The 15,216-nt window shown below is 40.2% G+C and overlaps 1 protein-coding gene across 1 annotated transcript in view; it reads right to left on the bottom strand.

The window, feature by feature from the left end:
- Nucleotides 1–2,310, bottom strand: part of skila (SKI-like proto-oncogene a) — a 35,609-nt gene extending 33,299 nt beyond the window's left edge. The window contains exon 1 of the mRNA XM_085439990.1: nt 1,854–2,310. Coding sequence (XP_085296116.1) covers nt 1,854–1,877 — 24 coding nt within the window. The 5' untranslated portion in view covers nt 1,878–2,310. The remainder of the gene's footprint in view (nt 1–1,853) is intronic.
- Between the last annotated feature and the right edge of the window lie 12,906 nt (nt 2,311–15,216).

The following is a 15,216-nucleotide window of genomic DNA, read 5'->3' as shown; positions in this document are numbered from 1 at the left end:
ACGGGGGTTTTCTTCTTGGCTCTTGTAATTGAACCCCAGAGGAAGAAATTTGCATCCACCAAAGGTTCAAACGAGAAAACTTCTCAGCGCTGAGTGAGAATTTTAACAAGCCAAACCAGTTGACCACACAAGACAAACAGAAATCCTTCTCCACCACCACAACCACCAACACCCTACCTTTACCCCCCTCTCCCCCGTCATTACATTGTTAATGAGCGGCTGATCCACAATGCTCAAAAACATTTCACTTTGCAAATGAAAGTGCCCTTCCCAGCCACATTGTACGCTCCCGTAGGTGTGCTTACCCCACGCTGACCCCATCAACTCCGTGAAAAACAACTGATAAAAGCGTTAACAGCAGTCATCCCCTTCCCTCAATCCTCTCACAGCTTGACATTCAGCACTGTGGAAACCGATGTCCCCCCAATCTCTCTCTCCCTCCGTCTGCCTTTTTTGTTTTTAACTCTCGGATTTTACTAATAAGGTAAACACCGAGCGGCTTTACCGAATTTAAAACGCCTTGTAGTTGGTAATGGCTGCATTATGGTGCTGCAATATGACAGCAAGAGACAGCAGATTCCATGCACTTCGGCTCTGATGATACGCTTTCTGGTGTGGTAACGAAATGCTCTTTCTCTATATATACACGCATAGAGAGAGACACACACACACACACGCACGCACGCACGCACGCACACACACACACGCCAAACGGAATTTTTGGCTTGTCAAAAAGGTAAACAGGCAGACTCGGTTAATTAACCACAAGACATGGTTTTGCATGCTTCTGCAAATTTTAGCATCCCGACGTTTTCTCTTTTTTTCCACCGACTGACGAGAAGAAGAAAAAAAGCTGTCGCGGTGCAAAACCTCTGAAACGGGTGGATGTTTGTGGGCGTAATAATGGCAAATACCACCGTGGGCCGATTGGCAAAAACAGCCATAAACACGGCAAAATTCAAATCAGTGGCTGACATAAAGGAGCGTTTGCCCCGATTTTTCTCGTGTTTTTTTAAACAAATCTATCTCGGTTTGCTTCCCCCAAGACACAAACCGTCTTTTCTCGCGCAGCCTCTCGCCCGAGCTGGACTTATTCACGTCACCCGCACTACTTCTTAGTACCCTTTTTTTTTGGTGCAAGGACACCGCGTATAACGCCAACTATCCCCCTCCTCCTCCAGTCTGCAGCCTCTACCTCGCCTCCTCTGCTGGCTCGGCACTGGTATGCAGACAGTGCTGATAATGACATTCACTGTCTGCGATACAGTCTGCTGTGGTGTGGTGAAGGCACCGCGGTTGGGCATTTATGCGCACACGCCGATTTTGGTGAGGGCACGGTGAGGTTTAAACCCGTGGCAATCTCCCCTCTCCAATCCCCCCCAAACACAGGTAGAACACTTGTCACTAAGGGTCAAAACACTTGCAATAGGTGTTTAATATTAAATATATGAGTGCTAGATTATTTAAAATAAGAATATGTTCTGAGTGTAAAAAATGTGCGCATTTGACTGGAAACCCGCTGAGAAGCAGCTCTCGGGTCCTTTAACACTAAATCATCATAGCGCTAGCTAGCCCGACCACCCCAGTCAGCCTTGCTCCGATACAGCCGCTCGTATAGCAGTCTGAACAGCTCAGAGGGCTGTGAAGCAGGCTAACCCAGCTCCCGTGAGTACAGACGGGCTCACTTTTGCCCAGTTCCCTCCCCCAGCAGCAATAACAACCAGAGTAAAGCAGGCAGAACCGACTTCAGCGCTCATATACATTGTAAGCATTGACCGCGACCGTTGGGGGGATAAACAGCCACCATATTAAGGCAGGCTAACCCCGCGCAGAGACTAATAAAGCAGGCTTACCGAGAGCACGGAAAGCGTTAACATCACGACTGGCTAACCCCAGATAGACACCGATACGGCAGGCTAAAGCAGATTAGCTTCGCTCCCCTTCACTCCGCTACTCACTGTCGGCCAAACGCAGGAATTCAACCATAATCGTTAATCACCGGCTCGGATTCGCTACTAACAAACCAACCTCCTGTCCCTCCTTAACGGGCCCATTTAACCGGCTCCGTCCTTTGAAACGGCGAGCACTTGCCTGGACGCGGTGTATCGGCCGTCCTCACTCTCCCGGGGTCCTCTCAGTACTGGAAAAGCCTGGCGGAGCGTCAACAAGATGCAGCTAGAGGCTCCACTACAGCGCCGTAACGTCACGCTGCACACGGCCGAGAGGCGGATACGTCACCCGGCTGACGGAAACTATGCGGGGGTGTCTCTCGCCTGTCTCTCCTCCTGTCTGTCGGCTCGCGTGTCTGTCTGTCTCACACAGTCTGTGAGGTTTGTTTCCAGAGGTGTGGACTCGAGTCACATGACTTGGACTCGAGTCAGACTCGAGTCATTAATTTTATGACTTTAGACTTGACTTGAAAAAATGTTCTAAGACTTGTGACTTGACTTGGACTTTTACACCAATGACTTGGGACTTGAATTGGACTTGAACCGGTTTACTTGAAAAGACTTGATATTTTACCCCAAATATAAAATTTAACATGCATATTATATAGAGATTGAAAATGTGACGTCATTCACGGGTAGAACCGCAAAGGATTCTGGGAACTCGTGGCAAGAGGTACTAGCGCACGCAGGCTTTCAATTAAAATCAGTTATACAGCGATAAAAAGAAACACAAAAATGTCAAGAAGCCGTTGTATTATTAACTGCAATAGCCGGTCACATGACAGCCACGGGAAGCCGACGGGTAAAGAGATCGGTTGTTATCGGATTATGTCGTTGAAGAGAAATTGTTCGAGCCATGTTTCCGAAGTGACAAAGACGCGATGGATGGCCTGGATTGCAGCCATTCAAAGATCAAATATAACGTCCCAGAACACTCCAGCTCACAGGTTAGTCTGCTCCAAGCATTTACACGAAGGTCAGAGTTTTTTAGTAGTTAATACGTCATTTTCATAACATAATTGGTGATATAGGTTACAAGCAAGTCTGGCGCTGAACAGAAATTGTCGCGCTATGCTCCTTTATTTATTGTGCATAAATAGTGAATTGTCCTGACACAATATTGCGTTTCGCTTCTGTTATTATGGTACACTGACAAAAACATATACTTTTATTCACAGGATAAAACAGGTTTTTTGTATCACTAATTGCCCAGTACGATTACAGCATACAATATTATTGTCACTGCTGCATTTCTGTGATGCTACCAGAAATTATTTCCACTACTAATTAATTACCGTTGAGCTCAAAGGTCCTATTAATAAACGGTTAATGAATGTGTATTTATGATGACGATTTGTGAGACTGGTAAACTTATGATACGTACGATGGTCTTTACTTTCTACACGGTGCATTTCAAGGTCCTGTACCCATCCGTCGGTAAACTGTACCTGGGCTTGTTGCAGTGACCTGAAGTTACTAAACTTCATGAGTGTATGCACTCACTCCAAGAAGCGTATAATTATAAATATGCATATAAATATGCTAAGATGAGATAGCTGACTTCATCTAACTAGCAAATGTTGTCCAGGCTACGTTGGTGATACAGTTTTTTTTAATGTGTATGATATTTTTGTCATGCGGTTTTAAAGCTGGTCCTACAACCGCATCCAAGAATGACATGCAGCTTATCTCAGAACTGTCGGTGAAAATTATTCTTGGAGCTAAGTTTAATTGAGCTGCATTTTAAAGAGGTGCAATTTCACAATTTGTGTATATTTTCTAAGTTCACTATTTTGTATGTGTTGAGAAAAACACAGATTTAAAAATTACATGGTCTAATATTTACATTTAGCATATAACTGCAACATTATTTTTTCGTTGTTTTTTTTTTTTAAAGACTCAAAAGGACTTGAAATTCAAAATTTCAGACTTGTGACTTGACTCGGACTTTTACACCAGTGACTTGAGACTCGACTCTGACTTGCCTGACATTACTTGAGACTTGACTTGAGACTTGAGGATAAAGACTTGAGACTTACTTGAGACTTGCAAAACAATGACTTGGTCCCACCTCTGTTTGTTTCCTTCAGGAGCAGGTAACGCTGCAGAGGCGGCCCCAGCTTTTTAAAAGGGGGGCGTAAGAGCCGGCGGGGGGAGGGGGCAAATCTAACAAACAACTTGAAAAACACCCCCCATACAGATGTGTTAAATACATCCTTTTGTTAAAGAATATTAACAGGTCTGTTCAGTGTATTAAAAAAAGGAAAAAAGAAAGAAAAACTTGTACAACTGTTTTACAAAGTGACTAAACAAGTATTTAGACTGTGAGGTCATATCAGAAATGGCACTAATCTTAACTCCATGTTATCGCCATGTGTAATTATTTATTTTTTTAATTGTTTTTCCAAGTCTTCCTGACATGGGGCAGTTTTCCAATTTCACTGTACTATTGTACTATGTATGACTGTGCAATGACAATAAAGAGTTATCTTATCTTACGTAAAGCAAGTGCACTTGTTTTCAGAATCATATACGTTATTATATTGAATCATCTATATTAATTAATTAATGCTCATTTCACTTTATTGCTGCAGCTTGAGATCATCTTAATAACTAATGTATTATTATGTATTATTATAAATATTAATATTAATAACAATAATAGAGCTCAATGGAGCAGCTCTGTGGCCTGATACAGATGTAATACATATAAGGCAAGGCTGTACAAGAGTTTAAGCATCCTTTTGTACTGAATAACTTGAATAACTGTGGTGAGCATTTATACCCTCTGAGGTATCTTTTGTATAATTTAAAATAATCCAAAGCCATCAATGAAGTAGCTACCATTGACTATAAATACAACCTCAGTCTTTTAAATGCCTAAAATATAATACCATTATTTTGAAAAGGAAGAAAATGTTACACACTAAATAAGAGAAATTATTTTAATACATATTTCTTTATTGTATTTTACTATAAGCCTTATTATAACTATTTGAAAGGGTATGGGAAACTTTTTTTAAAAGGAAACTGGAGTTTATATATCTTGATGCATTCTGAATCATCCAGGTAAGTAAATCTCCAAAGGCTGATTTTGTTCATCTGGACGTGAAAACGCTACTTCCAGATGAACAGAGTCAACCTTTGGAGATGGAGTTTATATATTTTTTAAAGTGTCAGCTTTATTTGTTATATAATGTAAGCCATGCTAGTTTGTTATTTCTTCAGAAATTGCACAGGGTTTTCTTTTATTTATTTATTTTTTTCTTGAGTTATATGGATTGCCATGCTTGGATTTAAAGGAAGATTTTTTTTTCTGCAGTTCCCTGGTTTGACTTACATATATTGCACCAAGTAGACTGAAAGCATAGCCTGTATATAAATGATGGACATAGTCACTCTGCTGCCTTTCACTATTTGGGGAAATTTCATTATGAGTTTATGAGTTCAGCATTTTCATCACCACCTTGTTCCTTTGAAATTAGATGTGGTGAGAGAGGGATAGATGCAACTGTGAAACCACCCCCTTGTTTGCTAATTAGCATATCCTCAACAATCATACTTACAATTCAAAATAAGGATGACCAGTCTACAACAGTTCAGAGCAAAAAGACCTGAGGACAATTTTCACATAGACTTCTATATAATTGGAACTTGGGATCATTACTTGCTAGCTATAACGCTACAATCATGTTTCATACTATGTATGAGCTGATCTGTGCTGGACTACTATGTAAAACCAAAAACTTGGTGACAGTTGGAAGAAAAAACCCTCTTTTAACAGAACAGAAAGAAATACTCAATTCTGGCTTTCAAATGTCAATGCCTCTTGAGTATCTAAGAAGAATATTAAAACGTAAACAGCAGGATAGCTCTAAACACATCTCAACACACCAAGTGGCAAAATGCTGCCTCCTGGATGTGAAAGTCTTAATTAAATTTTATGGAAGGTAATTATAAAATGTAACTTTAAGTAAAAGCCATAATTGGATGCCGGATTGGAGTCTTTGCTAGGCCTGTTCTGGCCCTCGAGCCTTATGTTTGACCCCTCTGAGCTAGACAATTGAAACTTGGACACAGTTGGGTGTTCCACTAGGACGATAATCTAAAACACACATAAAAACCAGTTTTTAAATGGATGAAAGAGACTCAAATTTAACATCAACCATATCGAAGATTTGTTGACTACGTGTAAGAGCAACTGTAAGATTACAGGAAGCCAACAAATTTAAATTAATTCTAGCAATTCTGCCAAGAAGAGTGGTCAAATATCCAGCCGGAATTATCCCAGAAGCTTGTTGATGGCAACCGAAAGCATCTGATCGAGGTCACACGTACTACGGGACATTTAAACAGGCATTACCACAACTTTAAGTCAAGAGTAGCAAAGCCAAAACTTTTCAGGATGACTTTCCTGTAGAAAATCAGTTCAAAAATTCTGTGCGGACATCTTTAAATGTCTTGCTTTTTCCATCCAGCCACCCAACAGGATACTCAAACATATTCAGTTTACAAGGATATAAAACGGATACAAGCAGAAGTCATCAGTTTCCAAAATTACATTTACAACAGTTCATGTGTCTGATTATTTATGGCTTAGATCATTTTGTGGTTATTGACGTGGCCTCAGTTGATATTTCCTGGCACGAAATGGCACTCCAGTTGCTTCATCTATCTCACTGGCTTCCCATCAAGTTTGCAGTAGAAAACACACACACACACAGCTAGAGAGAGGGGGTGGGATAATAGAGGGCAAACTCACTGGGTAAAAAGGGTGGTTTCCTCTCCCAAAGCTCCCCTCCCCCCCTTTTTAATACGGCCCTTTCTTTTAAAAAAGGTCAAGAGGTCATTCAGGAGCACCATTGTCCTTCTAGGCACTGTGAGAGTTAATGAAATCTGACTACGAGGATGTTTAGACGTTACATTTTCTAATTTAAAGACGGCCATGTTGTATTAACTTTAAATACTCTCGAATCTGAATCCACACTATCATTTATAAAAGTCCTGTTTTCTGCAGGAATCTGTGAAGGTTATCTTCCTCTGTCGACACATGCTGGCGTTTTCTCAGCTGGAGTGCACCGTGGCTGGCTGACCCACAATCTGATGTCACACGTCTGTGAGAACAGAGAGGCTCGATAAAGCTTTGATAAACAACACGGTCGGACGTTTCGCCGCAGCCTCTCTCTGCCTCTCTCACTGGTTCGCTCTCTGACAGCAAGGTCAGCAATTGCATTATGAGAGCAGATGTGCATACACCCCATCCAGCCCCAGAGAACAACAAGAGGGACATTGATTTTCCTGTAATAACATCACTCTGTGTACTGCAGGGAGTAAATTAATCTCATATGTGCAATAATGTGACCAGCACTGATTGTTCATTAGGGGTATGCAGCAAAAAGAAAAAACAAATCCGAAGGATGAAGAGGACAGTGGTGGGGGGAGCTTGAGTTCACAGACAGAGAGTAGCAGTCTTCTGCATTGATAAGCCTCTCCATTAGCCGAGAGCCTGTCTAACCGTTATTGGACTTTGTACTAAGTGGACCCTGGGGCCAGACACCTCGCAGTTGTTTTCATACATCTCATCTGGGATCAATGGCAGATATTGAAATACGTACTAAGCCGTTCAGCAGATGTTTGTGGAGCTCGCTGAAGTGGTGGTCTGAGGTCTTCGCGCCTTCACCGCAGAGTGTGAAGTGTCAGAAGGACACTTGCGAGGTTTTCTTCTCCGTGATGTGTCAGCATGTATCAGGTTTCTCCTCGGTATCAGATCGTCATTTGTCTCCTATAATTAAGCACGAAGCAGCGGGGAACTATGTAAAATTTTATGCAATTAGGTGCTTTAAATAACGTTGATATCAAATCCGACTGATTGGACGCTAATATGCTCCCTCTAAACCCTTCTAAATCACATGGCCCACTTTTTGGAAACTTAAATCCTATTTGGTACACAACTTGGAGAAATCTGAGAGACACCAGAATACTCTGAAACCCGATTCGAGTTTGGGAAGCAGAACAAAATCTGGAAACCAGAAACCATCGCAAATGATCCAAACCAGGGCACCTCTAACTCATGTAGCAGCTGCTAAAGTTAAAATAATCAAAGTACAGCATGAGATTCTTCCTGTCCTGATATCTCAGACCAGTCCGCCAATGGAATCTGAATAAACCAAGTATTGATCTGATAGCAGCGTTTGCTTTTCCCCAGCTCTATAATCAGTTCACTGAGTCATTTACGTAGGGAGCAGTGACTGAATAAATGTACTCTTCTGTGTTGAGTCTTGAGTCAACCCTCATTGCTGTATAAATGGAAATTGGATGTCAATATTTGGTATGACCACCTTTATAGTTCATCACACCCTGAACTCTCTTAGACAAGCTTTCTTGTCGTTTGTCAGGCTGCTTAAAGGACATTCAAAGCTCTTCTTTGGATGTTGGCTGACTTTTTGTTCTCTCCTCTGTCAGGATGATCTCACACCGCTTAAATAACGCTGACATCCGAGCTCTGGGGAGGCCAATCCATGACTGATAAAATGGAAAATTTGAAAATTCAATTATTTTAGCATTAAAAACATGATTTCAGGTAAAGAGCTTGCACATGCTTTATGTTTCTCAACAGAAACATAAATAATGAGTTTATTATTTACTAATGGGTCTAATAAACCTGTTAAGCATTGTATGCTTTTACTGCATTGGCAGTGTGTTTGAGATCAGTGTGTTACTCTGTCCAGATGGTCTTACACAGTGCAATTCCATCTGTTTTGAAAAGATCCCCAACGCCACAGGCTGAAATTCAGCCCCAAACCATGACACAGCCTTCACCGTGTCCTGACATATTGATGATGATTTGAACAAAAAAGTTCAAAATTGGATTCATCCCTCTGCAAGACCTGTTGGCACTGATTTTCAGTCCAGTTATGGTGCAGTTTGGTATACCTGAGCCTTTTGTCCCTTCCCTAAGAACAGCTTCTTGACAGCCACCAGCACTGAGATCAATTCTGACAAGGCGTCAGTAGAGACAAACAGTAGATCAGCTGAAGGGTCAGATGCATCTCTCAAGTCTTTTTTTCCCTTTTGCTTATAGACACCACTTTCAGATACTGTTCATCTACTGTAGATATTTATATAATTATTAACTAAAGATAACTAAAACAAATGATATGTATGTTACTGGCAGCCTGTTACAAAGTGCCATGTGTACTGTACTGCACTACAACAGTCAAGAGTTTTGTGTTTGGCCTGACCTATGAATCATTCAGTGTCCAAAGAAAATTTTTGAGAGACCTTCAGAAGCCTGGAGAGCTATTGCTCAAGACCATTTTAAAAATTACAAGTTTGACTTCTTAGAAACAAAATACAAGGAAATGAGGGGTGACTCAAGAGTTTTACACAGAGCTGTACATAATAATAATAATTCCACCTCGTATTGTGTCATATACACACCGTTACAGAGGTGTACGATCACGAGAAAGAGCTTCAAATAATGAGATCATTGTATGTGAAATCCTCGTGTGCGCTCTGTTTTTGACTCTGTTTGACTTCAAAGAAAGAGGATATCCTTAATGTGATCGTTGAAGGCACAGCCCTAGCTGTGTGCACAGAAACCCCACCCACCTGTTGGTAAAAGCTTCTGTTCGTGAGCGGCAGCAAACCACAAGACAGTTCTGCTTAAGCAAAGAGGAACTCAAACAGCTTGTTTCAGACAGTGATTGACCTGAGGTGCTGCAACAAAGCCAAGCATAAGACAAAGAAGCTTATTTTTGATACTTAAAATCATACAAAGCTACTCTAGAAGACTTGCATAAATGTAGAGCTGGAAATGAGCATAGATGGTTCACTTTAACCTGGCCTGGTCTCCAATACCTGAAAATCTTTATGGAGTCGAGTGCATCCTTTAATTAGACTGCATGTGAATATTATTGAAAAATGCACAATAATGTCACATGTGAACATCAAAATAATGTTATTCCTTCCTTTGTGCAAATTCACTGTAAGAGATGGTCTTCAAAATTCACAGTTCTTTTGATGCAGAGGTGCAACACATAAGAAAGGCTGCATCAGCAGTAGGGACCTGTCTTTAATAAGCAGGTCTGTACTGCCAGACTTGAATGACTGAAATAACATTCAGGTTCTTCATCACTGTCATCATAAATGTCAGCGTTTCTGCTGGAAGTTAACTACATTAACAGTCCTGGTCAGGATTATTAACTCTCGTACATAATCCCGTGTTTGAAGCCGTTTCACAGATTATTAAAAAAGACAGCGCTGCTCACTTTCATCAGATAATGTACTTTGAGTCAAGTTAAAATTAGTATTCGGTGTTGCTGTCTTCTGAGTAATAGCCTTAAACCAACAGCCCCTTATGACGCACAGCCAGTATGTGATTTATGTACTAAGAATGAAATAAAAAATGACAACACACTCTAAAATGAGAAACTGCTGTGGGGGGGAAAGAGCAGACAGAAATGTGGCAGACGCATACATCATCATACCGGGGGATTTCCAAATGCTACACCTTGTCTCACGCAGCTTAATAAGATCCACATCTGTAACTGTGACTGCTCTGATATTTAAGGGGAACTTAATTAACATAATTGATGTTACATGCAATACTGTACAAATGTCTTGAGTCACCCCTCATTTCTTCATATTTTGTTTCCAAGGAGTCACTTTTTCCTAATTTCTTAAAAGCAGTCTGGAGTTCTTCAGGCTTTCTGGAGGCTTTCAGAAGTTTGTCTTTGGACATTGGCTGCTTTTTCACTCATTTGCATTCCAGTCCTTGTACCTGACCATTTTCTTATTTTAAGCTACGTAACACTGACCTAAGAATAATTCTAGGATAAAAATTCACCGAACTCAAGGGATTATACACAATAACAGACAACTTCGCTAAGAACCAATTTCAAATTATATCTTTAATCACTGTGTTACTAGCAACCTGTCACAAAAACCCATTTTTGTTGTATTTCTTTAGTTGAATCAATTAAAAATTATAATGATAACATAATATATAGCATATAATAGTATTTTTGGAGCAACAAGCCGATTCCCAAAGCATTATTAGCTGAAAAACATATCTTGGCATGATTTACAGTTTATACTTCATACTACATTTGAGGAAACTGTTATTAAATTTGAGGAGGCTACTGACTGAATGCAGTGAGGACCTCAATGCAGACGCTTGGAGGAAATTGAAGACTGATATAAAGTAAGCCATTTATTCAACTGAACACACACACAGTACAAAATGAGAAAAACAGAACATTATACATTTACTTAAACCAAAAACAGAGTAACACTGGGTCAGGTCACTCTGATAAATAAAAGGAGAGATAGTGACCATAAATATACAGAAGGGCAATCAGTGGAAGTGGAGACAGCTGAGGACGACGAGACACAGGTGGACTAAATCACAGCTGACGAGACAGAGGAAGAAAAACTCTGAAGAAGAATCCATGAAGTAAATGGAAACACTGAACAAACCAGAAATTAAATAGATTATTTAAATAAACAAAACTTCAAAGTCCAAAAAATTAAATAAAAAAAAACCTTGGAGGACAAAAGAAGAAGTGGTAGGCAAAAATATCTATGGCAGATGTCAAGAAGCCATTCTTAAGGAAGGGAAAGAGGGAGAAAAGGCTGAGGTATGCTGAATTATGCTGAAAATTAGTGGAAACAGGTTTGATGAATGTAGATATTAAACTTTCAACACATTTTGGATCAATTTATCGTTGATATGTACGAAGGAGATCACAAGAAGTGCAGCAGTGAGTGTCTACAGCCATCTGTAAAACACAGTGGAGGCACTGTCATAGTTTGAGCCGGCAATGTTGGAGATCTTGTCAAAACTGATGAAATCATAAATGCAGAAAAGTACCATCAAATTTTGATCGAGCATTCAAAACCATCTGGGAAGTGTCTGATTGGAAACGTCTTCATTTTTCAGCCAATGCAATAAAACCATACCACACAGTGGAAACACACAGTGGACACTGTCAGTCATCGATTGGCCTCCCAGAGTCCGGTCCTCAACATTATGGAAGTTTGCACATTTCAATAAATCACTGCACCTGTTTCCTATTCTCCCAGCAAAATATGCAGAAATGAGGGGTGGCTCCAGACGTTTGCACTGTACTCTATGGTTATATTATATGTTGCTGTGTTTCTGGTTTCTTCTTGCTGCTGGGTAGAGCAGATTTAATGAGGAGGACATATGTAAGCATGTAGACACATGCAGACACCCAGTTCCCCTGACATGGATTAAGAGTATTGCTGAATTTGAAGACAAATTAAAAGTACTTTTAGTCTTTAATCTTTAAAGTGGAGTGTGGTGTAATATCCAACGACTAAATCAAACCAACTAAAACTGAAATCTCTGATAAGATTTTTTTTCACTTTTCAGTCATCGGTTTGCTGTCTTTACTGCAGCTGAGCACATTTGTCAGCCCCACTCATTTACACACAATATGAAGGTGTTCGTCCCATGTTTTTGTTACACTATGGCTCAAGAAGCTTTAATGGCATTGTTTACAGTCACTTAAGTGACAAATAAGAAACAAGCCTACATGTTTGACTGCAGATGTTAGTCACTCAGAGTAAGTCATTAGCGTTACAGTGAAGAGCGCCACTAAAAGCAGTGAGATGCACCTCACCGTGTGTTTTACTAAGTATAATTTTTGTGTTGCTTAATTAATCCCCCCAGGGACGGAATAAAACACCCAACAAGATAAGTGCAATTAGAACAGGATGTTTTTTTTCAGCCCGTTCCCTGTTTTACATCATTAATTATGCAAGGTTAGCCTTCCCCGTGTCTTCCACTGGGCGATGTGAAGCCACAGCGCCTGGGGAGGCCTACCCCTGTTCTCCACCAGAGAGGGCACAGGAACAATGTCAAATATGCCATCACGGGAATAGAGAATTATGCAAAAGACATTTATCCTTGGTGCTGCCCTGCTTGCAGCACCATGTCTTCTGCAGTCGCACAAAGGGAGCAATTTCTACAAAATTTCCTGGTTCATCCTCTACGATGGTTGAGAGGAGTAGGATGGTTCCCTGCCCACTGCTGTGCGAGCTATTGCAGCACACTAATCAATATATTTTATTATTTTTGACACACCATTATTTCCATGACCTAACTTTCACCTCTTAACGCACAGCGCTGTCTGTGTTCGTGACCTTTTAGCCCACTAGGGATGACAAGACCCTTCTAAAAGTCAAAGAGGAGTCATGTGACCATCAGAGCCACAGGGAGCTGGAGTAAAAGAGCACAACCTTGCACCTCGAGTATATTTCCCTTCTCTCCAGACACTCGTGTGGGTGAGAGCTCATGTTTGGGAGTGGGCAGCAGTGAAAAGTCCCATTGTGATGTTTCATGAGCCCAAGAGTGCACCAAAGAAAGAAAAATCCTCTTTAGTGCAAGAGCCACCCTGAAAAACTGCTCCAGTGTGGGTGTCACTGGTGCAGCATACTTTATTTATTCAATTACAACTTTTATTGCCAAAGTTTCACAACTACTCGATGGATTTAAACACACACACACACAAATCCCAAAAGGAAGAATCTACCTGTCTTTGCTTCTAGTATAACAAAGCATAACATAGTATTTCATATTCTCTCCCACATGTGAAATTGGTTATTGCATTAACATATTTGTCATTAATAAAAATAAATTATTTGCAGGCAGATTTGGTTGGGACCATCACAAAAACACCAGCCGGGGTTTGATGAAGAGGTCCAGCTGTGCTGAATCCAGCGATATGAAATTTACGACTGCATAAGGTTGAGAAAGGGTTTCAGATTAAAAAGTCTACGACGTGTCTGCGAAAAATAAACAGGTGAAAAATGGTATTATTCTACTTCAAAGTATACAAGTTGTTCATCCACTTAAAACCACTTTAAAATCTGGAATTTGGTCACTGTATAGAATTTTTGAAAGTTTTCTCTTTTCACATCTAGTTTTAGTTTAATTTTAGATCACAATAATAATCTTGGTTCCCTGATTACTCAGTGACAAAATACGAGTTGATTTCAGGGTTTAAGCTTGCATTTGGTAAATTGTCACTTCAATTCTCAATGTGAGCTTCAAACAAATGAGAGCACAAGTGAGGGACGCCATCGTTAGGCTTAAAGACCAAAATAAATCAAATAAACCCATCAGAGAGAGAGAGCGAGCAAAAAAGAGCTCAAAGAGAAAGAGCTCAAAACCCTCACTTTAAATTAAATGTGTAAATTTTGTTATACATGTACAATATCAAATGTAATCGAATCAGGTCAAATAAAAGTTAGTTGATTGGTGTACATTGTTTATACGAATCACATTTTTCTTTGTCATTAATTATCTGAATGAATAAATTTGATGTTTGGTGTACGTTTGTAAAAAGAATGGACGCACTGGACAATTCAGCAACATTGAAAGGCCTGAAAAACCACAGAGGACAACTGAAGTGGATGATGACAGAATTATTTCCATGGTTAAGAGAAATAACGTTACATCTAACCAAGTCTAGACTCTCGATGAAGTAGGCGTATCATTATCAGTGTATAATCACCAGACATCTTCATTAATGGAAGAATGACAGGGTGCAGACCACCGGTTATACTCAAGAACAGGAGATTAATTTATAGCAGGATGATGGGAATTGTTGTATGCAATACTGAAACTATCAGTTAATGTGTGTGTGGGTGTGTAACCGCTGAAGTACACTCACTCACACTGACTGAAAGTGAAATGAACTAAATTATATGAAACAGAAAGTACATGCTTTACAGAGTAAAATGATGCACCTCCAAGAACCAAAAGGTTTATTTCCATCATTAACCAGGGTCTCTGATGTCCGAGTGATGTAATCAGAGGGACCAGTGAGAGACAGACTCAAAGGAAAAAAATGTAGAGAGAAAAGGAGCAGAGGCAAAGATACCCAGCGTTTCATCCCTGGCACAAAAAACCAACTCCCAACCGTGTTAAATTTTTTATCAAAACATCTGAATCCTCAGCTGCACGGTGAGCAGCGGTGACGTTGCTGTGACGTCACCGGAGATCTACTTGCCAAAGCTCCTCAAAGGGAAATGAAAACTCGTACTGAATATTAATTATTCCTCTGAACCACATGATAACTATTCTGAAGATAACCCAGGGGACAAAAAGTGTTACATATATATGTTTTTAGTGGCTGAATCAAACAAATCAGTAGAAACGTTGCTGTATTTTTAACCACAACTACTCCCAATATCTGATGCACAAAAATGAAATTCTGAACCCTGTACTGCATTC

The sequence above is a fragment of the Copadichromis virginalis genome, linkage group LG18 (assembly GCF_057382275.1).
Source record: "Copadichromis virginalis isolate Kocher_CV1m ecotype Utaka linkage group LG18, C_Virginalis_male_GT1.1, whole genome shotgun sequence".
NCBI classification, from domain to species: Eukaryota; Metazoa; Chordata; class Actinopteri; order Cichliformes; family Cichlidae; genus Copadichromis; species Copadichromis virginalis.
Note: the sequence above shows the minus strand (reverse complement) of the source record. Positions and strands in the feature narration are given on the sequence as shown.